The 27,891-nt window shown below is 38.6% G+C and overlaps 1 protein-coding gene across 1 annotated transcript in view; it reads right to left on the minus strand.

Annotated features, from left to right (window-relative positions):
• Positions 1–27,891, minus strand: part of EYS (EGF-like photoreceptor maintenance factor) — a 730,244-nt gene that overhangs the window by 98,695 nt on the left and 603,658 nt on the right. The window contains exon 12 of the mRNA XM_077769091.1: positions 16,379–16,551. Within this exon, the coding sequence (XP_077625217.1) occupies positions 16,379–16,551 (173 nt within the window). The remainder of the gene's footprint in view (positions 1–16,378; positions 16,552–27,891) is intronic.

A 27,891-nucleotide genomic window follows, 5' to 3' on the forward strand; every position in this document is an offset into this window, starting at 1 on the left:
AAAAAAGCACCTGCAGAGCACAGAGGGGTAGGGCTTGGTGTAAGTGGATCAAGCCTTCACCACAGGTGCTGTGCTCCTCACTGAATTCCATCTGTGCTGATGGGTGGAAATACAAATGACATCGGCTGACTCTCTCATCTCTAGAAGGGGGAGTTCGTGCCTGCTGCCCAGGAAGTTCTCATAGAAGAGTAAACAATCTCCCTTCATCTGTCCAGGCTTCCCTCAGATCCCTGCCTTCATCCTGTCTGTGTCTAAGCCATCTGCCCACCTGGTGGTGCAGTGTTCTGATGTTTTATCCCAGGTGTGCTGGCTAGATTTCAGAACTCCAAATTTTAGTGACCCAGTGCAGCACAGACCCATGCTCATCCGCTGGATGAGGGTCCCGTCACACTGTGGCTTGGTGCTGGTGTGTGCCAAAAGAGCAGTTGCATGAATGCACAGGGCCTTAGAGTTTTTGATAAAGTGCAGCAAAAAGCTGGTATGCAGGATGGCTGCCCTCAGCAGGTACCTCTGCTCCTATGCGAAGGAAAGGGCCAGCTCAATGGCACCTGCCAGTTCATTTGTCCCTGGAGAGGCAGTCCCCACCTCTCCCGGGTGTACTCCAAGAAGAGTAACTGTCTCTTCCAGTGTAACCCAGGGAATCCTAAGACCACACTGTCTCCTCCTCCACAAGAGCATCTCTATACCCAGTGATGGTGTGGACTTCTGAAACTTCAGATTTTCAGCTCTGCTGCTTGTAAAATCTTGCAATAATCAGCCCTTCTCTTTATCCCCCATCAATAGTTTTGAGGAAGTGTTTCCTTGTGCAATGCCTGTCATGTTGCTGTCTTTCTCTCCTCCCTCTGATCAAGGGCTTCCTCCCTTCTGAAGCACCAGTGATACTTTTCTCTCCCAAATCATGTCTAGTATCTCCTACCTTCTATGACGTGACCTCTGTTCTCCCTCTAATGTGTAGTTTGTTCTCTCAATCCTCAAATTGATTTCCCTGGTGTTCAGAATAATTTGATATTTATCTAGCTGTGTTCAAGGAACAAGGAAAGCATATGGTCCCCCTACTACTCTTCCATCTTAACCTTAATTTCTATTTCTTCTTATGTTAGTTTTAATTAATTTTGCTTTACTAAGATTTTATGAAGTTTATATAATTTTTTGAATATATTGACATGAAGTGGTTCATCATATCCTTTTAATATCTGTATTATTTGAAGTGATGTCTATGTCTTGCTGATTAAAAAATTCTCTGACAATTCGGGGCGCCTGGGTGGCTTAGTCGGTTAAGCGTCGGACTTTCACTTAGGTCATGATCTCGCGGTTCGTGGGTTCGAGCCCCACGTCGAGCTCTGTGCTGACTGCCAGCTCAGAGCCTGGAGCCTGTTTCAGAGTCTGTGACTCCCTCTCTCTCTGACCCTCCCCTGCTCACGCTGTCTCTCTCTCTCTCTCTCTCTCTCCTAGAAATAAATAAAATATTAAAAAAAAATTCTGTGACAATTCAAATACCTGTCTCATACCTGTGTCTGGTTCTGATGCTTGTTTCAGACAGTGTTTCTTTCCTTTTTCCTTTTTTGTTTTTTAGCATGCCTTGTGATTTTTTGTTGAATGCTGGACATGATGTGTCAGGTAATAGGAACTAAAGTAAAAGGCTTTTAGTGTGAAATTTTGTGTTAAAATGGCTAGAAGTTGACCTTTATTTGATGTTTGCTAAAGCCACAGATGCCAGAGGTTTGAAATTCCTCTAGTGTCCATGTTTGTACTCTGTTGACTTTGAGTTTCCCTAAGTACTTCTTTTCAGAGATGGTGCATCTTGTAGTCCACTGTTACATTGGACCCTCGCATCTGTGGTGGTAAGGTGATAATTACATCTTGGACTTTTAGCAGGAGGATGTGTTACGTGGGCTATGACGTTCAGAAATGTTTTTTAGTTTTTTTCCTCCCTCTATAGGTGAGGCAGGAAGGCTAAGGGGCTGAAATGGGGAACATGCCATCTTTCAGGTGGGACAGGGTTTTGGTAAAGACTGTCCCGTTGGAAAGTAGGCCTCTTGTGGCTTTTGTGACACTTTGCTTTCTAGGTTTTTGTGTTCTGCCCCTTACCAACCTTCTCAGTCTCTATTTCTTTGCTCCTCTTTGTTCTGTACCTATATTCTAAATGGTGTAGCTCCCAGAATGTAGTTCTGTACACATTCTTCTCATAAGTAATTTCATAGGTTTTTATGAACTTAAAGTGAAATATCCAACTACCTCTTTGATATCTCTATTTACATATTATACAGGCATCTGAAGCAGAACAAAACTCCTGTTTCCCTACCAAGCTTCTCACCTCACAGGAAAGCATTCTATTTATCTAAGTCGCTCAATCAAAAAATCTGGTAGCCATATGTGATTCTTTCTCTTCATCCCCAACACAATCTATCAGTAAGTCTTATAGATGCTACTTTCATCTGGTCAATTCTTTCTTCCTCTGCTCAGACAACATCAGTTCTTACATGAATTCCTGCATTAGCTTGCTCTGTCTCCCTTTTTCCATCACTCCCAATCCAGGTAATAGGTTATAAGTACACATCACTCCCCTTTTTAAACTCATAGCTTATCACTGGACATTGAAGGAAATCTAAACTCATTACCATGACCTACAAAGCCATGAATGATACGGCTTCAGCTTATTTCTCTAAAGTCACTTATGCCTATGCGACCTTTGCCTTTTCCTTTATGCTCTAACTTCAGTGACCTCCATAAGTCAACTTCTAGCCATAGAGTATCCCTCCCTGACCACCTGTCTCAGAAGGTCTCATTCTGCTTTCTTCATCATGTCTTTATTTCTCCCACAGTACCAATCACAATTTGGAACTATATATTTATTTCTTCACTTTTTGCCTGTGCCTTTTTTGGATGTTAAGACTCACTGAAGAAAGAAGGTATGTCAGTTTTGTTTACCAAGTTTTACTAAGCACCTAAGATAGGCCTAGCACATAACAGGTTCTTAATTAGTATTCGCTAAATGAATAAATTATAGAATGAATTTTCTTACAGTTAAAATGACATAATTAAATATTTATTATCTCATAATTTTCCAGATAATTTGTAATACTGAATTTCTAATTTGAATAGTTTTTATTAAAAATAAAGCATCTTGATGTCAAATCTAATAAATGTCTGTGCCAATGGGACAAAAATCATAATTGAAAACTAACACTTGTCTCCAAATATTTAGGTATATTTAGATAGCATTTTAATAGTATGATAAAACTTCATCAATGATTCATAATTTTATACCAGATGTATTATTCCTAAGAAGATAGTTATTATTTCAGTTTCTTTTTTTTTTTTTGAATGTTTTATTTATTTCTAGGAGAGAGAGAGAGAGACAGCGTGAGCAGGGGAGGGTCAGAGAGAGAGGGAGTCACAGACTGAAACAGGCTCCAGGCTCTGAGCTGGCAGTCACCACAGAGCCCGACGCGGGGCTCAAACCCACGAACCGCGAGATCATGACCTGAGCGAAAGTCGGACGGTGAACCGACTAAGCCACCCGGGTGCCCCTATTATTTCAGTTTCTACTAAAATAATCAGAAATAGAAGGGAGATGGGCATGGAGGAGGGCACTTGTGGGGATGAGCATTGGGTGTTATATGGAAACCAACTTGACAATAAACTACTTGTAAAAAAAAAAAAAAAAAACAAACCAGTAATTACATCCATGATTAGATTTTGCTTTAAATACAGTATAACTTCTATAACTTATATGTTAACTTATATACTTATAAGTATAACTTATATGTTCAGAGTACACCTCAGCCGCTAACCAGCTATTCCTCATACTAGTTATTTACCTTTTTTAATTTTCAGTGTTCTCATCTATAAAATGGGGATGATAATAATAGCTGTCCTCTGTGCTCTTTTGAGGATTAAATGAGATATCTTATATAAGGCACTTAGAACAATGTCTTGATTGCAAGCACTAACTAAGTTGCTAACTATGATTAGCCGTTTCATAATGAACTATAATGACCTATAATGAAGGAGATACAAAATAAAACTGCACTTGAATCAGCAGGAGTAACCCATAACTGACTTTCCCTATTCTCAATCAAAGAGTTCTGATTGGAATAAAAAAATTGAAGAGGAGGAGGACAATCTATTCAGCTCCTTTATTAGCTGATGAAGAAAGTGAAGTGACTTGTTGGAGGTCACACAGCTGGTTGTTTCACATCTTGGACCTGGATGTGGGCTCTGTTCTCCAAGTGTAGGGCCTCCCTATCACACAACACAAATAGTTTAATACTGCCAACTTCATCTATAAAGTGATGTAAATACTTGTTAGTTAATAAAAGAGTATTCTAGTTTGTTGCAACAATGAAGTTAATTAATTAACAGCCTGCAGATGTTAAAGAGTTGATAAGATGCAGCACCCCACTCTACTCTGGCAAATAAAGGGTGAAAAAAAAGAGGTGTTCTTTTGCTTTCCATATCTAAGAATGCTTTGAGCAACACTTCTTTTCAATTTTACCAAGCAGCACATTTGGGATATAATCATTTCTAAGTTTGTTCTTATAAAAGCTGATTCTCTGGAAATAGGCTTTTGTCAAGGGGATTTTTTTTATCAAGTTATAATTAGACTTTGTTTAATACACCCATAAATTTTCAGCCCTTTGTGTATTGCACAGGTGTTCCGATATTCTCTCATTCCAACAGGGCAAGTGTTGAATAACCAGGAAAGCTTTTAGATGTTGGTAGAGAGGCACCTTAAGTCCTTTGATTTGCAGGATGGGAAATTGTGTAATTCCCTAATTATCATAACACATGGGAGAAATGGCTGCTGAGGCTTTCCATTTTCCTTTTGCTACACTGATTTAGACTAAAATTCAGCAGCTCAAAATCCAGGATCCTAATGGTGCACTTTTCTCAAAAGTGTTTGTTTATTACAAGCAACGAAGGAGAGAGGTATAATGGAGGCAAGAAGCAGGCAACACTGTAAAGGGGTTTTACAGTCCGCCAACACAAAGACTTCTGAAATATATAATTCTTAAACATTCTGCTTTTAAAGCTTACACAGGCAATCAAACTTAAAAATGTGCAGAGGATACAGCTATCTCAGGAAAAAGCAACTCCACCATGGTTAAGATAGCAACCTTGACAAGTACTTAGGGGACTCATTCATCAGGGCAGCCACAGTGATATTCCTTCAGGGATGCCCCTCTGGTGGTAGCTGTCAACAAGGTGTATGTTAAGCCATCCGCCTGGAGACTGACAGGGATACACTCCAACAAGCAGAATTATCAACCCCTCACTCTGATGACAGCTTTTCTTTCTCTAGAGCTTAAAGTCTTGGGGGCAGAAGGAGTCTCGCTTTAACAATTTCAAGTTGATTTAATACACAAGAACAAAAAAGATGAAATTCAAAAATACTCTTGGCCCCTTTAGGATGGCAAAGAGAATTACAAAATGTCATTTTGGAGACTGAATCAGTTAGGTGCAATATTTAGATTTGCCCTCTGGAAAAGATGGGATGTTCCCTGCCAGGTATTAAGTCATGGGTGACAATTGAAATGGGTAGTAAAATGCTGACTTTCAAAGAGCCATATTAACTTTACAAGGTACTAATGATGCTTGTAAGTTACTGAAAACAGCAGAGTCAGAAAGAGTTAATTCACTCCAAGCAAATCCCTTACTCAGGACCAATGTGCTTTCATTAGAACAAGGGAATTAGAAATACACCTCTATTTGTCTATTGTTTAGCCTGTAGGAAAAACACTTTAATTTAAAATATTTTAATAGGTGAGGTTTCCCAACTTATTTTCTTTTTACTCTTCAAATTTTGAAATTTCAAAAATGAATAGGAAGTCTAGTTCTTAGTAGTCCCTGTAACGTGCTCTACTTATAAAAATAAGGGCTCCAATAACTCTTTGGGAATTCTTGTTCACAAGTAATTTATACATTTTGAGACATAAGCCATACTACTGATATTGAATGTGTAGAAATCCCTTTTGCAGTTCACATTCACATTCAGCGTTTATAATATCATCATTAGCACCAAAACAGGATCATGACTTGATTATCTAAGACTGCTTATGCTTACCTTTGGATTTATCCTTTATTTCTCAAGAGTAGGGATATGATAAGGTAAGAGAAAGTATATGGAATGCTCAGTGTTGTGGAAATCTAGATGTGCTGGATACACTGGATACTCTTAATGCAACAGAGGTACATATGCAGTCAAGATTTGGTCTCAAACTATAATTAATTTTCAGTAATATCTTTTTCTTTCTTTACTTTTTCCTCATTGTTCCCCCATTTAATCTTTGTTTCACAAATTCATAATGATAGGAATCCCAGACATCCTAGGCCAAATCCTTTAATCATAGACATAGGACATGAGAGCACTGAATTTATCAGTTTAATTATTTTGACTAATCATTTCTATAGTAATTGATACACTTTCTAAAAATGCTCCTTTGATGGATTAATATCCAACAATTTCTCTAAGAAATTGTTTATCTGAGTTGACAAAATAATCTCTCTAAAAGTGGCATCCTTTTCAGCTTTAGTTGATTGTATTGACTATGTGAAATATAACTTGCATGTCCCCAATTTTATGAGTGGGAATTCATATTAACTGATCATGTGGTTCCTTATAAAAGCTGGGTAATTTTCAGGACACTTACAGAGTTGAAGGGTCATCATTTGCTTAAAGTACAAAGAAAAAAAAGCAAGTATCAAGTCATTTGATTCACTGAGAAAAATCAAGACAAAACAAAACCCTAAGTAATAAGTGAATAATATAATTTTAAGCACTTTTCATTTTTATTCAGTTGCAATGAATAACAGTTAGCAATAGCTCCCACTTAAACTTATTCTGTGTAGTTTAGGTCTCAGTGGCCTTGTGTGACTCTGTGATTGGGAATGCCTACCACCAATGAACACATTTCTATAAAATGGCTCCATGGCATACACACATTTAATTCCTGTCTTTCTATAGTGAGATTGCTGCTGGTATTAGCAGAGGCAGTAGTCACTCTATTCCTGCATCCATCGTCTTCTTACTGTCTTTTCCACAGCTCAGTTACCATAAGCATAGAGAATGCAAATTTAAGTTAATTTAATTGTGTTGGGGTGAGTGGGTGGTTTTAATGTACTTTAAGAACATGAATAAACAGCTTATGAATACGCCAACTCCATTATTTTCTTTAACACTATCAGATAATTGGAACCGTATAATAAATTTTACATATTGTATATCCCAAACATTTTTAATAGAGAGAGAGAGAGAGAGAGAGAGAGACAGAAAAAGAGACAGTCCCAGAAGAGAGCACTCACAAGCAGAGAAAGGGCAGAGGGAGAAGGAGAGAATCTCAAGTAGGCTCTACACCCAGCACAGAGGTGGACGAGGGGCTCCATCTCCATGTCACAATCATGAGATCATGACTTGAGCCAAAATCAAGATTTGGACACTTAACTGACTGAGCCACCCAGGCACCTCTCCCAAACATTTCAACCATAATTTGAAATAAGCTTATTTAAATTAATTCTATGAAATCAATGTAATTAATAAAATCTCAGGCCATGTTTGAAAGAAAAAGTTCTCTAAACTTTTTAAATCATGGCCCATATATATTATTTATTTAAAATTTTTATGTAATATGGACATCATAAAACACAAAAATAGAAATTAAAAGATTGAGGTAAAAAAGAGAACTAATATTTTCTTCCAATATCACAGTGGAGTATACATATACCACTTTGGGAGCAAGTCCAGTGTATACTGTGAAAGGCTTGCTCTGTGAGAAAGAAGGGCTCCTTGGTTTAATGCTGTGTTGTTACAGGACTTCTAATAGACTTCCCTGTGCTACTATACACTAGAATTCCTAAAAGGGGGGCAGAGTACTATATGATGTTTTAAAGGCTGAAGTCAGAAAGGTCTGGATTCCAGATCTACACACCACTCATTATTTTACTTTTGACTGGTTACTTAAATTTTTTTAATTTTTAAATTTTAATTGTTATTAATTTTTTTTTTAGAAAGAGAGCAAGGAAGAGGGACACCAGGGAGTGAGAGAAAATCTTAAGCAGGCTCTGTGCTCAGCATGAAGTCCAACAAAGGGCTCAATTCCACAGCTCTGGGATCATGACCTGAGCAAGTATCTAGAGTCAGACCCTCAACCGACTGAACCACCCAGGCACCTCTTGACTGGTTATTTAAATTCTCTGATCTTCAGTTTCCCTATCTGCACAATGGAAATAATGACATACTTAATTGGGTTATTACATGGGTCACGTAGAAGATGAAGGGAAAGTACTTAGCTGAGGGGTTGGCATATAGTAAAGTTCTCAGCAGATGTTGAGTTCATTTCAACAAACTCTTTTTTATGGGCTACCTTACCACACTAGCATGCTGTGGAACATCCTTCGGAAATGTTCCAGACCAGATTATTCATTTATTGATTGTTTTATTAGTTTATTTTTTCAATTTGACAAATACCTATTGACCAGCTTCTAAGTAACAGTCATAATAGTAGTAGACTCAGGGTAACGGCTGAGATGAGTATTCTTAAGAACTATCAGATCACTTTCAGTTCAGCAAAAATCTGAGAGCCTACCATCTGCCAGGCAACATTTGCCACCCCACAGGTATGGTGATGGCCAAGGTAGATGTGATATCTACCTTTACAGAGTTTACTGTCTGAGGGAAGGGCTGGTATAATACATGGCCAACATTTGAAAGAGAAATACAAAATAGTCTGACCTGACAGAGGGGGGATAAAGTGGCTAGAGGGGAAGGTGGGGGTCTTCCCATGTCAGGTTTGTGCTTTATTGTAAGCAGTTCTTAACCTCATCCTAAGGGAAATAGGAGGCCATTTTCAAGCACAAAGTCACGGAATGACAAATATTCGAAAAGACATGTGAGTGTGTCAGTGGAAATAAAGAAGTAAACAAAAAACTCCTTGAACTGAATAACTGCTAATCATTGTATAGAATGGTAGACAATTTACATCACATACAGGCATCTCCATCTCTGTTTATTTCATTCCTAGCAATCAATAAATTCCATTGCCTCTTCATAAAATGTTGACTTTACAGTTTTTCATGTAGCATATATTTATTCAGACTCTAATCAATTTTCCATTTCTGTGAAGAATTTTTTAATGTACAACAAATGTGTTTGTGCTCTCCACTGCTTGGTAACTGGCAGGTGCATCATATTAGCACAGCTCTTAAACTGACCAAGCATAACTTGATAGGTGTGGCAGGATCTGACAGTACTCATTTGATACCAAAAAAATGGACTCTTTGTGGGAGGCCCTGGCCTGACAGACTTGCAAGGTCAAATTGTCTTGTGGGCTATGGGAGAAACTGCAGAGGGTTACATTTCCACAAATGTCTACAAAGTCAATTTGCCATAAATATATTCAGGAGAGACAATTCTACTCCTGTGCATAGTCTCTCCATTTTAAAGACATTTTTAATAAGCAGGAAATGTTTCTGTTGGGAGGGAAAATTCCGTGAGGTTGGCAAATAATGACAAAGTGCTGGAATGAACAAAAGGAACATTTGGCCTTTACGGTTTAGTGTTCTACCGACAGTGTTCCAGAGGCAAACAGTAAGAGTTTGATAGTGAATATTCTTTGTTCTCTGTTTAAAAGTAGACAATATTAGTTGCATGCCTTCCTAGGAATTAAGATGTGAAAATCTACAGTCTAATTTGATTTTTCATTTAGTGGGATTATTAGAAATTGGCCCATGGGGGTACTTTTAAAAAGAGAGGTAATGTTTCATAAGTAAGATCTAAAATTTGCTTTCTTATTATTTTTCTAATTTGCAAAAATATAGTTTTCATTTTGCTGCTTACTTTGATATTTCTTTAACAATATTGGCATAACTTTCATACCACACTTTCACTGGGTTGCAAAATATATTTTATAAAGTTATAATTTATTAAATCTTCTAGACTGAAAGAAAAAAGATACAAAAATCTTGTACTTTCTCTCTCTTTGAGAGGAAATCTAAGGCCTTATGAATAAAATCAGAAATATTGAGAAAACATATCAGGATATAAAGTTCAGTGAAAGTGAAACCTTGACACTGATTGTATCAGTAAAAGTTAGGTTTAGCTACATATAACAGGTAACGTATAACAAAATAACAAAATAAAAAATGCTTATTTATTTATTTTGGGGGGAGGCCACAACGAGAGAGAGAGAATCCCAAGCAGGCTCCAGCTGTCAGCACAAAGCCTGACGTGGGGCTCAGTTCCACGAATCATAGATCATAACTTGAGCCGAAATCAAGAGCTGGTCACTTGGCCAACTGAGCCATCTAGGTGCCGTCAAAATAACAGAGGTTTAAACAAAATAGATTATTTCTCCCTCATTGACAAGAAGCGTGATGTTAGACAATCCCTGAATGCTGTGGTAGTTTTATAGTTATCAGGAATTTAAGCTTTCCCATGTTTTTGTTTCACCATCCTAGCATGTATTTTCAAGGTCACTTTATGAACCAAGATGACTTCTGGAATCTGAGTCACCTCATACACTTTCTAGACTTAGAATAAGCCTAAAAGAGAATCAAGGTTGGGGGTCATGCCACTCTTCAGGAGCTTTACCAGAGGTCAATACCATACTCTAACACTTCTAATATCCAGTTATCATAATTTAGTCCTATGGCTCCATTGTTTTAAGGGAGGCTGGGACCTTTATTTCATTTTATATATTTTATTTTTATTTACTTTTTATTTTTTAAATTTTTATTTATTGAGAGACTGAGGCAGACAGACCATGAGAGGGAGAGGGGCTAGAAGACATGGAATCCGAGCAGATTCTAGGCTCTGAGCTCTCAGGGCAGGGCCCGATGCAGGGCCTCATAAACCTTTGACATCATGACCTGAGCTGAAGTTGGACGCTCAACCTACTGAGCCACCCAGGTGTCCCGTGTGGTTGGGACATTTTATCTGGGTACATTTCTGTTCCCGATACAATCAGAATGTATTAATAAAAAAAGAGAGAATATACTGCTTGAGTAACGGGCAGACTGCCAGAACTAATATAATTTCCCAAGTCAAAATACCTTACTATCTGGTTTTTAATAGGTGTGTGTGTGTGTGTGTGTGTGTGTGTGTGTGTGTGTGTAACTAAATCCAATATCACTCATTGGAAGGAAGCATAATGCCTTTAGAGAAAAATGACAGCAGTAACTAGAGACACATAAGCAATTTCTAAACCCAATGAAAGACTTTGATTAGAAAATCTTTCTCAGGCACACACACACACACACACACACACACACAGACTCATTTGCTTATAAACACAGAGTACTGGTAGTAATTATTGGAAAAATAACTGTAACTTTGCTCTGCTGAGACTGCCACTTGCATAAATGGAAGAAAGGTGCTAATTCATTGTCAATGGGTTGGACTGTAGGTGTCCCTCAAAACTATTTTTTCAAGAATATTCCAGTGTACAATAATATATATATTTATTTTACATGCAGCTTTTTAAGATGTGCCAATCTAACTATTTCTCTCTACAGATGCTGAAATAGAAAAAAAGATGAAAGGCAGGAGGTGTGAACCTTCCCACTGAGCAAAAGGAGAGGCAATTCCCTCAGTTTGTAAGGAAGAAAAAATGCAGGATGCTCAAAGGTTGCCTTCAACCTTGAGCAAGAGGAATCACTTTCCTGAAGGCTTTCTTGTGTGGCCACAATCACCCCTGTCTCCTTGTTCCCCTCTGGAGTTGGGCTTGATCTTTTAACATTTCTTTGTAACCAGAAGCTGGAAAATATAGAATTTAAACATGGAGGGAAATGAGGGATATTGAGACCGGTTGAACAGCAGGGCAATCAAACAGCTGTTGAGTCGGAGAGAAAAAGCTGGATCCTATCAGAGTGGATGCTATCAAAAGAGTCACGAGCTTACATGACAGAAAATTACATGTACTTGAAATATGCCATTACAAAATGCCAGCCTGACATTAAGCTGCTTTATAGAGGTATCATGTCCTTAAATAGCCTGGTGATTATCTGTATCCCTGGAGCACTGCTTTCCTACCTGACTTTGTAATACCCCTGGCTTGTCTCTAATCACTGTGAAGAGTGTCACCAACTTAGAAAAATTCTTAAAAGGAAATTAATTTTGATTTCCTTTGATATTATAGGGAGTTTTCTTTCTAGGTAGGATGGAGATCCAGCCTTCTTCTAATGACAAGATGTGGCATTTCTCTGTGAGGGTCAGAATCCTGGCTTGAACTCTCTTAAAACAACAAAGGCATTTTCTATATGTCCAGTGATGTGCTAAACAACTTACATAAATTATCTCCTTTAATTCTCATGAACTCTGTAATTTAGGTTCTGTGATTAGACTCCTTGAAGTTGAAGTACAGAGAGGCCAAGTGACTTGCCCAAGACTGCACTGCAGTGTAGTCAGTAGTAGAATGGGGATTTTAACCTAGCCAAAGCGATTCCAGGGCCTAGGCTCTCAATCTGCATATTATACTACTTTCTTCAAAAGCCATGTTCCATTGATAGCTGTAGGTGGGGAGGATAAGGTAAATTAAGACATATTTTTAGAAAAGACACAGAGAGCAAGAGATAAAGTATCCTCCCTCTGCTTTTAAAATTATGTGGTTAAGAAAACAAGAAGAGATTATTCCTGCATAGGAAGAGGCAACAGGAAGTGTGAATGAGAAGCACAAATGTGGAAAGTAAAGCACTTTACAAAGGAAGGCAGCTGCGAATTTTCCATTTACAGTGTTCGTTTATTTTGGCTCCCGTCATCACTGCCATGATTGCCTTGGAATGAATTCCCCAGTGGAAACATCAACAAGGTAGGGAACGTCATAATTATATTTTCTATTATCCCCCAAAGAATTTATTAGTATGGTAGATATGGCTATAATCTAAGAGAAAAGTGCTATGTAGCAAAGACAACTGCTGATAAAACTAGCTGATTTTTCATCCGCTGGTATTAACAAAACAGAAAGATAAAAAGGGAGTTTTGGATATTATTCTGTCCTTTCTCAAGTGTAGTTGCAACTGGGCAATGACTATGCTTATCAGTTTGCCCTATGCTTTTCTCTATTGAATAGATATAGATTCTGCATGTTCTAGAGAATCTCCTGGAGGTGAGACTGACCAGTGAATGGTCCAAGAAATGATACGCAGCACTACCTCCTGCCAGTTGGGGGAGTAAATAAAGCCTTGATGCTTGCTGGATGCAGAGATGGCTCCTGGAGGGAGCTGATACTTTGAGTGGGCATTTTTGTGAATGTTAAGTGAATGTTGATATGTTAAGCACTCCTTCCTTGATCCCCAGTTCTCTGGTACTTTTTCTGGTCTGAGATGCCTGCAAGAGCTTGCAGACTTGCCAGTTTTCTATGGCAGTGGAGAAGTGTGGAAAAATTAAGGTCCTATACGACCATCCTCAATTAAAAGGAACCATAAGCCAATGGTTAAATGCTTCTCTGTTTTGTCCCTTGGATAGGCAATTCTCAGACTCATTCTATACATTTTCTCATAAGAGCAGACAATTTTGAGACTCATTTTAGATTGTTTCTTATAAGGTCCCAATAGAATCAAGCATAGCTGTCCATTATTCAGTCCCATAAGACACCTCTGTACTGTCTTCCCTTTCCTGTTTTATTCCCTCTACGTCTTCACTACGTTCCTGTTTCTTGAGATAATTTCCAAAATAAACTATTTGAATGCAATTCTTTATCCAGGTTCTACTCTGATCAGGAACTTAGGCTAAGACAATGTAACATCACAAGAGGAATGATATTTATGGGTTGAAAGATGATGGAGAGGGGAGGTGTTTGTCTGGGGGTTAGTACTGGTATTTCACATTGCTTTCTCTCCTTTACTAGATCCCTAAATACTGGAATCTTGGAGGGCATTGGTTCTCAGCCCTCTTCTCCTCTTTGTTTATACCTTCTCCTTAGACCATTTCTGGTTCCACGGTATTACACTGCCTATATTTTGATGACTCTCTAAATTGGGTCTTTAGTCATGACCTCTCTTTTTTCTGAGCCTGAGGATCATTTATCTGACTGCCTACATGTCTTCTCTATTTGGATATCTAACAAGCATCTCTTCTTTCATCTGTACCCAATAAACTCTTGGTTACCTCCCAATAACGCCCTATAAAAACCCTGTTATACCCTCAATCCTCCTCATGGCACTGTAATTTACCTACAGTCCAAACAAATAAAGAAATCTAGATATTGTTCTGGATTCAGCCCTTCTCACACACTTCCCTGCAAGTTCTGTCAGCTCTGTCTCCAGAATAGATCTCAAATTCATCCACTTATTTCCATCTCCGCCACCATCATCCTGGTCATAAGCAAAATTATCTCTCATCAGGGTCACTGACAAAAGCCTTCTAAAATCAATATACTGCAGTCAGAATGGTTTTAACAAATACATATACACCACTTGCCTCTTTAATGTCTTCCAGTGGTTTCTTAAGGCACTGAAAAATAAAAGCCAAAAACCTTCCCATGTCCCTGAGACCCTATATGATGTAGGCCCTGTTCACGTCAGATATGTTTTTTTCTCTCTTGCTCTCAATGCTCTGCTATAGTAGCATCTTTTTATTCTTCGAAAAACTTAGGTTCTCTCTCTCTTCAGAGTCTTTCCTTTTTCTGAACCTTTTGCTCAAATAGTTGTTTTCCTGGTGTCCATATGTCATATTCTTTATTCTTTAGGCTTTAGCGCAGATCTTGCTTCTTCTAGAGATGCTCTTGTCATGCGCACCTGTCTGGAAGAGTACCCCCGTCTCCCACCCCTTACCCTGGTTACTCTCTAATAGGCTCCTTGTTTATTTCCTTCATAACTATTTTAATAAAACTTATATTGTGTCTTAAGTCATTTTTACTTCATTTTGATCTTTTCAGTTAGAAGGTAAGCTCCATGAGGGTAAAAGTCTCAAATTACTCTGGCACGTTTGTGGAATATATTAATGGATAAGCTAATTATTTTGAGAAATTCCCCTGGATGGAGGCATGTAGGAATTTCTTCTTACCTACGATGAAGCAGAGAGCCTAATAAACTTTGTCTAATATTTCCTGTCTCAATAACTCATAAATCTCTCCATCTCAAGTAAGACCAAGAGATGGGAGAAAACAATTTTTTTGTAAATATGTGAAGACGTTCTTATAAATCTTCATTTCTTATTTCATGTGGTCAGTCTGATTTTCAACTAGGAAGCAAAACTGATGATTCACCCTTTGGTAATCAAATTTTTTGTAACTAATTGTATTTTGCAATAGCTTTTACTTTGATAGAATGGTTCTATCTAAGAAGCTTGAGGTTTTTATTGGAAAGGACAAAACTTCAATTCCGTCTAGTCTATGATGTCTTTTCCTATTATAAAAATGACTTGGCTAACTTCTAATATGACCCTGATACACAAAGAATGAAATTCAGTACTTCTTAACTCCCCTTCTCCCAGCTACATAAAAATCCACTGTCTCAATCCCTTAAAGATATATATACCCCAAATTTCAATCCCTTTTAGTCATGAATGCTTTTTCATTCATGTCAATTTTCACACCTGTTATATCAGGGTGTGTTGCTTAAACTTTTGATGAGTCAGCACAGGTAAGATCTGTTTGTTCTGTTATACACCTGGGGCATAGGAACTTGAGCTCACTTGGGCAGCCTTACTCCAAAATTTGGTAACAAACACCACTAGAACCAAAGAGGTAAACTTTGTTTTTGAAAATTTTTGCAGGGAAAATAAAGATGAAACAATTCCAATCCTGAGCTGATAAAATACTAATACCAAATACTTTTAATTATTTCTAGAAATATTTAAATTCATATTTATTTCTGTATATCAAAGCTAACATAACATTCTTTGGCAAGCTGCTTCCTAAAACAATCTTATATTACAGCATCTTATACTTTTTTGTAATTTAGGATTTTCTGAAGGAGAGGCACATGGATATTATTTGTGATTTTGTTTCTTGCTGTATAATAACTGTCATGGGTTTTATTTTTAAACAAAAAATGACTGCTCTACAATCCATGGATCTGTTAATATTGTTGCCTCAGTTTTCCAAAATGACATCAAATATTTTGATTTCATGTACTGCATCTGATTTTTCTTGTTGCTCTTTGAGCATTAGAATGACTCTGAGATTTTATAATACAGAGGTTTTCTGTAGTCTGACCTCGGAAAAACTCAATGCCTCCTGTGTAATTACATGATGGCTGTGAGAAATACCTGTTCAGTGATCAGTCTCATTAATAGGTCTTGTCTCGACTGACTTGAAAAGAACCAAGGAAAGGCTTAGACATATTTGATCAATCAGGTTCTGTCCCTGATTCCTGCGAGTGACTTCTACACTCTTCATCTCCTTTTGCAGGTGCTCAATGCTTAATACTCAAATGCTCTTACCTTCTGTGCAGAGGGGCCCAGACGTCCCGTAAGGGCAGAGGCAGAGGGGCTCTGTCCTGGATTGAGGAACACAGGTGGCACCGTTTCCACAGGGACTATTTTCACAGGTTGCAAACTGGCACATCTTGCCTGAGTACGGCCTTGGACACTCGCAAAACCAGTTTTGACTGTCACTGAAAAGGGAAAAGGAATGATAAAATGAATCAGAAAACAGTGATTCTTCACACACAGATGCATTTGTGTATGCGTGTGTGCACACGTGCACATGCACACGCGCACACACAGACACACACACAATAAAACTGCATCTTGTCTTCTCCCTTTGTCTCTTTGTGTTCTTCAACTGTTAAGTATTTGTAGCTGTGTACTTCACACCGAAAGCAGATTAGCAGCTTTATAGTTTGCCTGAAGCCATGAATTCTATTTTAGGCCATCTATTTTTATTTTCGATTTATCTCACCTTTTACTGCACACTAGGTGCCTTTTTAGGACTTCATTAAATATGTGTGGTGCTACCTCAGTAAAGTGCTTCAGATGTCTACTAGAAGAAAACATCTTAGATGCAACCTGAGGAGAATTTTAAGCCGGTGATCAGCTTCCTCCACTGAGGAGAAGTCCTCCAACAGCCACCACTGAGGTAGCCTGCAAAGAAAAGCACAGCGGGGAGCGTAATGACTAAACAACTCCCAGGGCCCCATGCTGAGAGTGCCTGGGAAGTCAGAGCTGAAAACTGTGCTCATCCACCTGCATGCCATCTCCAGAGGGGATGGTGACTGGGAATCTGGTGTTTCTGCCTTTCCTGCATCTATTCCCTCCCTCCACCAACCTTGGTTTTTAAGAGAGGTGGCGGGAGGGACAGAGAGAGAGAAAGAGGGAGGGGGAGAGAGGATCCTAAGCAGGCTCTGTGCTCTGTGCAGAGCCCGATTCAGAGCTTGATCTCATGAACCATGAGCTCATGACTGAGCCAAAATCAAGAGTTGGATGCTTAACCAAGTGAGCCACCCAGGCATCCTTATTTCCGCCCTTTAAAGTAAAGGTAGCTCTGGGAGCCTGGGTGGCTCAGTCAGTTGAGCCTCAGATTTCCATTTAGGTCATGGTCTCAAGGTTTGTGGGTTGAGCCCTGCCATGGGCTCGGTGCTGACAGCTCCGAGCTTTGGATTCTGTGTCTGACTCTCCCTCTGCTGCTCCCATGCTCGTGCTCTGTCTCTGTCTCTGTTTCTCAAACATAAATAAACATTTAAAAAAAAAACATCTAAAGTAAAGGTAGATCCAGCTTGCCTTTGCAGATTCACTCCTCCCTTGTTCTCAGCCCATGCTGACCTGGAGGGCAGACCCCCACTCTTGGTGTCAATCCCAGCGATGGAGTGCAGGGTAAACACAGGGCCAAAACAGCTGACTGGCTTTTTCTGCTAAGGTTGCCAAGTAGCTGCTGGTGGCACCTGCCCATTCAGAAGGGAGATCCTGGCAGAGAATAGATAGCTGATGCCTGGCAGTGCCAATGTAAGGGACGGGGGCAATGGGACGAAGCACTGTGGAGGGAACGTATGTATCAGATAACAGCTAAATGTAGCTTTGGTGGGTGAGGCTTTGAGACCTCAGATTTTGTCGACTCTTAAGGTGCCAAACACGAGTGATGAGTAATTTACTCATTTTATAACTGTGAGAATTAAGTGAGATGACTCATTTTCAGAAACACCAAATAAAAGCTGTGCTGTCTAGTTAATAGTAGGTTTACAACCTGTTGGAAATATGTACGACCCCCCACAACGTAGTCCCAAACCCTTAGACACTTCACTTCCTGGTTCTTCTTTCCTTTCTCCATTTCACAGGCTTGTTTTCACGGGCTGTGTGCTGAGCATGCGCCAAAGAACAGAAGTCACTGTGTCACCTCAAGGAATGTACATTTGTTCCACTCAGACTACTTTTTGCCTTACAAGGGCATAGGTGACTTCAGCGTAAGGCTGTTAGCTCGGTAGTACTCAGCCAACAAGGAATCAGGGGAGGGACTCACACTAGGAGATAAGTTGACTGCTGTAACCACCCGAGTGTGCCTGTCCATCAGACACCTGCTCTTGAGAGAACGTTGATTAAAGCCTCCCTTCACTGTGCTGTAAGTCTCTGTGTCCCTCCTGTGATTGGGGCAGTGGGCTTGTTTCTCACAACAACTTTCATGGCAACTTGCATAGTATTTTACACAGACTGGACAAATAAATCTCAAGTTTTTGGAAATAGGAAAAAATTAAGATCAATGCCACTAAGATGGTTATAAAGCACCCTAAAAACTCTTCTGTTTTGGGGCTGTATTACAAAACAAAAATTTGAGGATCCTTGAACCAATGCTCTTTCTTCTCACCTAAGAATAGTGGTAAAAGTGTAGCCAGGCCACCTGGTAGGTACAGTGAGATATGTTCTGGTGGGACTTCAACTGTTAGGAACTTAAGTGTTGTTTGGGGCCATGGATAAATCTCATGTAATTTCACCTCCACTCACCTAACGTGGAATTGAAAGCTTAGTATTACGCATCTGTATTCTGGAATAAAGTCTTGGAGTGTAATACTCTTGAAAGCTGCATCCTGGAAAGACCAAATCAGTCTTTTTATAGTAAAGGAGAAGGCCACATACATGAAGTCAAACGAATCTAAATATTGATTGATTTAAGTGCTTTAATCATATAGACCTAACTAGATCTGAAATGCAGGAAAGATGCTTTTCTGTTGAAAACCGAGGAAAGTACTAATTTTAATCATGTCCTATTGATCAATCAAGCCTCATTTCCTTTTTGCTTTCATCAGGTGTTAGAAGAAGTTGGTTGTTATAAATTCATGCGGAGATGACTAACTGCGTGCATCTGTACATCAGCAGGCAGAGAGAGCGGGGAGAGAAATGGAAATTCTATAGCAAACTCTCCATGGAAGGGGAAGATCACCTTATCTGGTTCACCATCAGCAAGTGTCCAGAGCCCTCTTGCCCATTTTGGTATCCCATTAGCACTTCATTAGGAAGTGTTAGCTTTAACCAACTGAAATGATGATGCCTCTATACATTTCACTTCAAATTGTACCTTCAGTTCCAAAATAGTTCAAGGAGTGCCAGATATTTCACCCATAGTTTTAATAAAATCTACTTTTTGCTACCAGCTGTATTATACCTCGACTCAAAGGCTTCTATTCAGATCTTGCCAAAGATCCCATTACTAAATCCCAACGTCTTCAAAAGCTAGCAAGTCAGCTGTGTTTGCTGTTAACTAACTCAAGGAATCTCACCACACCCTGAAGCAAATGGAATGTTGACCAAGAAAGTAAGTGCCCTAAGCCTGAAGGACCTCAGATAACCTTCCATGTATGGAAACAGTGATTAAAACAATGTCACCCTCCTTGACCCAGTTAACTTTAAGTGTTGTAACTCCCTGTGAATTTATTGGACCCTATACAATCAGTTATGGGAGAATATATTTACATGCAATATACTTTTTTTTTTTAATTTGAAAAAGTTCTAAAAATCTTACCCTTCACAGACCTTAGAACCGCATAGAAAATTGTTTTTGCAAGTCTTTCCTCTGGGGAAGTCAGGGCACTTTTCTGAATTAAAAGTAGGTCTATGAAAGAACCCAGATATTAGTGAAATTCTTACCTGTAAACCATAACACCAAATGTAATCCCAATTGCTGTTAACCAATATTTGCTGTGCACCTATGTCATGGAAAGAGCCACGTACCATGGAATAAAGAAGACTCGCTTCTGCTTTTGTTTGGGGAAATAGCCTAAGTGCATGAACTAATCTTTGGAAGATACAGAACAGATATGTAAAAAGGGAATCTAGGCAGTAAGCAAGGATTTTAGGGCCTTGGCCCTGTAATACATGGATTCAAATGTCAGTTGCTTCTAAAAGCTGCTCTGTGGACTGGCACCACAGCATGTTCCTACTGAATTTCCCAGTGGCTTGTAAAATGTAGATTCCTGTGCTGCCCTTGCCCTCCAAGATTTTGATTGAGGGGATCTAGGGTGAGGCCCATGATTCTATGTTTTAAAAATGTTATATGATCTTCTTGCAGAGCTTACTTCCTGCAAAAGTCAGCCTACTTGAGACAAATTTTCTCACCAAAGTAAAAGCTTGACGGGCATTAGTTACTACTGTGTCTTTAGCAGAATGCCAGGGCATTATAATTTTCTCTTCTTGGGCTACGTTTTAGCTTTTGACTAACATATATCTGAAAACACAATATTTATCCACTGAAGTACAAAGATTTACTACTGCCGTATAGGGTCTACTCTACTGCATGTATATTACACTTAACAACAACATGAAGTAGGGAAACATTTACTCAGTCATTTTAAAGCTTAGTTAAAAAAATACTACCTATCTAAGTGTATGCAAACATCTGTATATTTTGGCACTGTAACTATGATAGTATACTCAATTACAAGTCACAATATGGTTAGCATATCAAATGACTGTCATTAAGTTTCTATGGGTATTAAAAATTATCGTTAGAAAATTTAGCTGATTAAAAAAATCAAAAGATGCTGGCTTGAAAAGGATGCCCCTATTTACATAACAGCCAGATGCCTGAAAATTTTCTACAACTAAAAGGACTCCTGCATGTATTAACTTAAAAAAATAAAGAACTCTTCCTGAACTCTTTGTATCTAATGGATCATTAGCGGATTTCAAAGTTGACCACCCACAGTGTCAAGAGAGGGAGTTTCTCTGCAGGAAAGTGAACAGAAATGAGTCCTTATGAATAATGTCTCTAGATGCTTCTAAAAAAATAAAATCACTATTGGCAGAAATAACCCATTTCTATGTATGGGCTCTTCTATTTATAGCACCACAGCACCAGCTTAAGAATGTAAATGAGATCCCAAGTAGCTGTGGTTCAAGGGGAACTTTCCTTCCTTTTTCATGAGTTTCCAGCACCACAATGAGTCTGCTGATTACAAAGCAATACCCATGAACTCCGTAGCCCCACCCCTAGTCTTCCTTAATATTTCTGAACTCCTTTCAAATGAGTTGTCAGCTGTGTGTGGAGAATCTGTGTTGCAACATCCATAGATAGTTTGCCTCTAGGACAGAGCTGCCTAAAAGGATGTCATTTCTTGTGGTAAGGCATGCCATCATATTTGATGTGTTTCATTTTTTCTTTTTGAAAGTAGCCAAATGTGAAAATAATAGGAAAAAAATGCAAACTGAAAATTATCTTAAGGCGGCCTAGAAAGTGAACTTAAAGAAACATAGTCTATATAATATACCCCTGGATGGAGAGGTCAGGGAAAATGTCCTTCAGCTTTAGGGGCCTTTATCTTTGATTAAAAAAAATTTTGTTAAGCGTAGAAACAAAGAAGATGAAAAAGGACATGAGCAATAATAAAAATTATAGAATCACATGCGAAGAGATAACACACACAAAATAAGGATAATTCACAATGGTATAAAATATTTTTGTCTCTTCTTGTTCTAGGATCTGCCCAATTCAATCCTGTGGATATTTGGGAGACGTAATTTATGTTATAATCTCTCTCTCTCTTCCCCCAGCCTCCTTCTCTCTATTAAAGCCATGGTTCACTTTGTAAAATGTTCTTCATCAGTGGAGAAGGATGATCAGAAATTTCCTTCCCAGCAAGAGATATCTTTTCCGTTTCTTTTACTGTGGGACCCACTAGTCCTTATGAAATGGAGTTGAAGTTTTGCTACCAAGGGAGGAACCCCAGAAAATATTAAACCCCAGACAGGGAGCTAACATGGTAAAAGTGGCCATGATCTAAATAATTTAAATGAGATATGCATGAGAATGTGTCTAGCACAGTAGGTGGCACTGATCAGCTGCTGGTTATATGTTACAGAAAGGAGGTGAGTATGGATGAAACATACAATTAATTGAATCTGAATCAGTTAATGTGGACAAGAGCAACAGACAGAAATCTGGCACAAAGAGAAGTGGGTTGGGAAAAAAACATGAGGTAGAGTACCGATGGGTGAAAAAGTAAAAAGATGCACTGGGGTGCCTGAGTGGCTCAGTAGGATGGGCATCTGACTTTGGCTCAAGTCATGATCTCATGGTTGGTGAGTTTAAGCCCCACATCAGAATCTGTGCTGAGGGCTCAGAGCCTGGAGCCTGCTTCAGAATCTGTGTCTCCCAAGCTCTCTGCCCCTCCCCCGCTCACACTCTGTGTGTCTCTCTTTCAAAAAAACAATAAACATTAAAAATAAAATAAAAAGGATGCATTAATAATTCTGAATGATTATACCATTTCAATGTCTAAAATTACCTCCCCCAATTAAAAAAATATCTCAGGATTTTAAGATTAGACTTTGCAACCAAGAAACAATTTCATAATAGATTTTCTTGTTCTGTATTCATTGCAAAATTAGCCAGTCACTACTCCCCCCTGCACTGTAAGGGCAATTTGGGCAGGATTTAATATAACAGAATCAGTAAATGCAGTGCTTTTGAAGCTCTGGAGTTCTCAGATAATTTCCTGTGAAGATAATGTGCCTATTTGGAGGCTATTTAAGGCTAGAAGAGTTGGTATAAGCTTTTAAAATGCTACTTAACTCCTCCTAAAAAGAAACAAAAATTCTCTTAAAATATTTAAGCCAACAAAGTGCTGTTTCACCCATTCCCTTGACCTCGTTAATGTTCACATATATATAATTACTACTCAACTGTTGGTGAATTCAACTGTTGCCAGGGAGGTGTAAACAGTGCATGCAGTATTGAGGTGTGTTCTTTTCTGATATTAACAAATATTTACAAAATTGCTGGGGGAGGGATTTGTTTCTCACACACATAAGGAATAGTAAAGATACACATTTATAAACCCTAAAACATTCTTTACAAATGTTACTATATTCCTACACTGAATTTGCAGCAAGACATTTAATTTACCTCAATTTTTCACTTATTTCATGTCCTCCCTTTCATGAAGTCTTTTTTTTTTAAGTTTATTTATTTTTTGAGAAAGACATAGATAGCATGAGTGGTGGAGGGGCAGAGGGAGAGAGAGAGAGAGAGAGAGAGAGAGAGGAATCCGATGTAGGCTCTGTGCTGTCAGTGCACAACCCAATGTGGGGCTGGAACTCACAAAACTGTGAGATCATGACCTGAGCTGAAACCAAGAGTCAGATGCTTAACCTACTGAGCCACCCAGGAGCCCCTCATCAGGTCTTTATGCTCTAATTTTGCTTGGGGAAAAAGCAAGAAATTTAGAGGACTTGCCTCTAAATGTGTTGATTCATCAGGTTTGCTCTCACACTACAGTTTGGGTCTGCCACTTAGGACAAGAGAGAACATGTGGAACTATCCCAAACCTCCTTATACTGAGTCAATGTCCTGAATAATACAGATCAGAGACTATTGACTAGAATGATGTTTGATGTCTACCCTTTGAACCACATGGTATATTTAGCTTATAGTTCTGAGGTCCAGATATAAGGTTTGCTATACAATTATAAGGAACAATATAAAATTTGCCACTCAACATTCACCCATTATACAAGAGATTATTTCCTCAGTCTCAAACTCAGTGTAGACCTTCAAGTCATACGGCTTCCTTCCTGTAGCATACCTTACACATTTATGTTAGTCCAGATAACATTCACAATTCCTTTGACAAAAGTCTTGCATTAATTTTGGCTTCGACTCCTTTCTTCCTACAAAATGATTGTTTAGATCTTTCCCAATCTCTAGGCCCTATATCCCACACTCACATGAGATGACTTCATTTCATACTCTATAAAATTGCAGTCAGCAACATCAAGCCTTGACTTCCCACATCATCTCTTCTTGCACTCATTTCTCCATCCTTCTTTCTTTTCACCCCATTGAAGGGGTTTTAGGCAGAGAAATAATCATACTGTGGTTTAGAATTATCATTCTGGGGCTACAGTGTGGAAAATGTACTGGAGGGACACTGAGAAAAGAAGGGGATGATGCCTTTTTCTTTTTCTTTTCTTTCTTTTTTTTTTTTAATGCCTGATGGGGGCATGTGCAGCAAACCCAGTGGTGCTCATCCCAGCAAGTTTCAGCAGCACCTCCGCAGGTGAATTCCCACTAAGCCTATGTTCCAGCTGGCCTCCCTGTGAAACTCTGGTGTCCCAGTGGGTGGATCCTTAGCAAGGTCAGCAGTACTCACAAGTGTGGCTTTCTAGGAAGTTCTCCTGGCTCACTAGTGGGTGGCTGTTAATAGAGTTTCTTAGGTCCCCAGTGGGCAAAATTCTAGTGAGTTTAGCAGCAACTCTGTGGGTGGTAACTCAGTGAGGTTCCTAGCAGCCCAGAGGAGGACTTCCCAGTGAGTTTCAGCAATACCCCAGCAGGTGACCGCCTAGCAAGTTTCTTCAGCCCCTCATCGGATAGCTTCATCTTTCCCAGTACTGGCCTGTGGCACCTCAGGGAACTTTTCTATATCCACATGCTCTCCAAAGCGGTCTAAATATCAACTGGTATGTTTGTGTTTCCAAATTTGTTCCTTCTTTGAGTATTCTTCCCCAGCCCTACAGGTAGGAGTTACTTGCTACATTTGCTATACCTGAACTCCTAATATACTCTTTATCATTTGGGAGTTAATACTCTGGGGGCACCTGGGTGGCTCAGTCGGTTAAGCGTCTGACTTGGGCTCAGGTCATGATCTCACGGTTCGTGGGTTCGGGTTCCAGCCCCATATCGGGCTCTGTGCTGACAGCTCAGAGCCTGGAGCCTACTTCAGATTCTGTGTCTCCCTCTCTCTCTGACCTTCCCCTGTTCATGCTCTCTCTCTCTCTTTCTCAGAATAATACTCTGTTATTAGTTAATAATTCTTCATATTAAATATTCTTAAATTACTGTGTGGCTTCTGTCTCCTGACTAGACTCTGAATCATATGCAGAGAAGCCAGCTGGGAGGATGTCATTAAAGAAATCCAAGCAGAAGTGTAGATAAACTCAATGGAAGTAGGCATGGAGAGGAATTATCTAACAGATGGTTAGAGAAATAATATGTTTTTAACTTGATGACTGATTTCTGGTTTGGATAACTGAATAGATTTTGATGCCACTCTTAGAATTAAAGGATACAGATCTGGAAAAAAGGAGGAGAATGTAATGAAAAAATATATTAAATATTATATATAAAAATATAATATTTTTACACATATATTATTTGAAGCATCCATGAATATCCTAGTGAATATGGTAGGTAGTGTCAAAATAAGTTATGACTGTAAAAAATAATTTGGTTTTGATTATAATTAAGAGAATCTTTGGATTACAATGCTAGTTGGGGTTGGGGAAGAGCCATCTGAAGGAAAATAAACTTTGACTTTAAATTCCTAAAGAATTAATTAGGAATTAAAATTCTTTAGGAATTTAAGGTGCTGGACCAGCCACTTACCATATAAATAAAATAAGAAAGATTGCACTAGAAGTCTTTTTCCATTATATCTTTAGTTATCCCTACATGGAAAGATATTTATGTGTGTGTAAGCATGGGATGGCAGAGTTCTTTCTAAGCTTAAATGAATATTCCCTTATGAATACAATCACCATACATGAAACAGCTGTTCTTCCTGAGGACAACATGGTTAGCTTTGTGGGGACAGCTAAGAAGCCAAGTCTATGAGAGAGAGCTCACTGGGCAGAAAGCATCCCAGCTCACTTTCATGCAACTGTTTGTGATGATGATGATGATGATTACGACGACAAAGATAACAAATTTTGTCAAATGAAACATCTTTGATGTGTGCCAAACTGGAAAGGGTGTCAGGGCAACAGGAGTAAACAGGGACTCTCCCAAACTGTGGTCTCTGTCTGGGGTCATAATATTTTCCCTTTAGTCTATTGTTATGATGAATGTATTAACTCAAGAATTCTCATCCCAAACTAATTCTGAAGTGGAAGGGCAATTATTTTCTTTTAACTGCTGCATTACTTGGATACTTATTCCATTAGAGTTCAAATTTACCCATATTTAGGACGTGATCTCAGAAAAGGATTTTTGGTTAAGTTGATAGATATAACTGAGACACAAAGCTTAGAGACCTGAAAACAGCTTTCCTGAAGAACTACTGATAATAAATCATTGCTTTGCTACCTTTGATATGTAGGCTTCTCTTTTTTTTCTTTAATCCTGAAAGGGATAATTTGAGTTTTAAATACAAGAGGTTGAAAGTGGCTTCAGGCTTTTTCAATTAAAAGTTTAAGTTTTCAACTTCCTTGCACTGGAAAAGACTAAATCTCTTGGAATTGGTTGACATGATGTTAAAATGGACTGTGCTATTTCTTTGAAAACCATGTACAATGGCCAGCCTTCATCAAAAGGTGTTTCCGCTGGAGGCAAGCTTCTCAGTTCAGTGACCTTATGGATGGTAAAGGACAGTTTTAAAAGGCATTTTTACCTAGTTAACATTATTTTGACACTCCATTAGATGTGACAATTTTCTTTTACATTAAATGGCTAAAAAAAAAAGTAACAGTCAACTTTTCCTGCTGTTTCTATAGTTTCAATTAGTTTCTTTCCCCTCAATTGCTCTATCAGATGGGCTAGATAAGATTTCACTATTTGGGGGATCATTTTAAGCCTCTTTTCCAGCAGTTTGTTATTTTTAAAGCTCCAATGATTCACCATAAAATGCATCTCCATCTGCAGGAAGCAATTCCTAAATTGCTTCACTCAACAAATCCAAAACCGCTAGGCTCACTATAGCACAGAAATAGAACTGGTTTGGAAAGGGATTACCTATTGGGTTCAGAAAACCTTCTTCTGAGACAGGTTATAGCATGGAACAGACCTCTGAATGCCAGAGACAACTCTAATTTTTTTTAGTAAGTATCATTTGAAGTTTCGTTTCATGGGTTCGAACTGTTCCCTGGTAAAAAAGTTTTATTTCCTGGTAATTAACATTATGAGTTATCGGTTGTTGCAAACTCTCCAATCAGTTTAAACTGAATTAAAATTTTCTATGCAACTTAAAACTGTATTTGAATAGACACAAATTTAGATACCTATTTATTAGAATTTATTAAATCATAACCTGAATTCAGTTCTTAATTCATTTCAAGTTAATCTCTCTCCTTCCCCCTCCATGGTACATATATGCAAAATACTAGGCCAGCATGGAGGAGATATTATATAATAGAGTTGAATTTTTGACATGTTTTACTTATACAAACCTGTAAAATGGGATAGAAAATCTTGATTTACCTTAGTTGTTTTAAATCTAATCAAAATTAAAGAGAAACCAAAAATGCAGGTCAAGAGATAAAGAGTTGTTTGTTAGTTTACTGTTTTGTAGGAAGCTATTTCTATTCTTGGGACATAGAAAGGTCGATTATTCTACAGGATTTTTAAAGACAGGACACGATTTATTTTAATCCTATGTCAGCACTTCTCTGAAACTGATTTAGACTTTCATAGTAGAAAGAAGAGATACACTAGACCTTTTAACTGAAAAATCCTGCAGCTACTTTCACCCTCTGATATCGAAAATCAAATTATCTTGTTCTAAAAAGAACAAAAAAGAACTTGCTAATCTGGAAGTTAT

This window comes from Crocuta crocuta, unplaced genomic scaffold (genome assembly GCF_008692635.1).
Source record: "Crocuta crocuta isolate KB4526 unplaced genomic scaffold, BGI_CrCroc_1.0 scaffold205, whole genome shotgun sequence".
Taxonomy (NCBI): domain Eukaryota; kingdom Metazoa; phylum Chordata; class Mammalia; order Carnivora; family Hyaenidae; genus Crocuta; species Crocuta crocuta.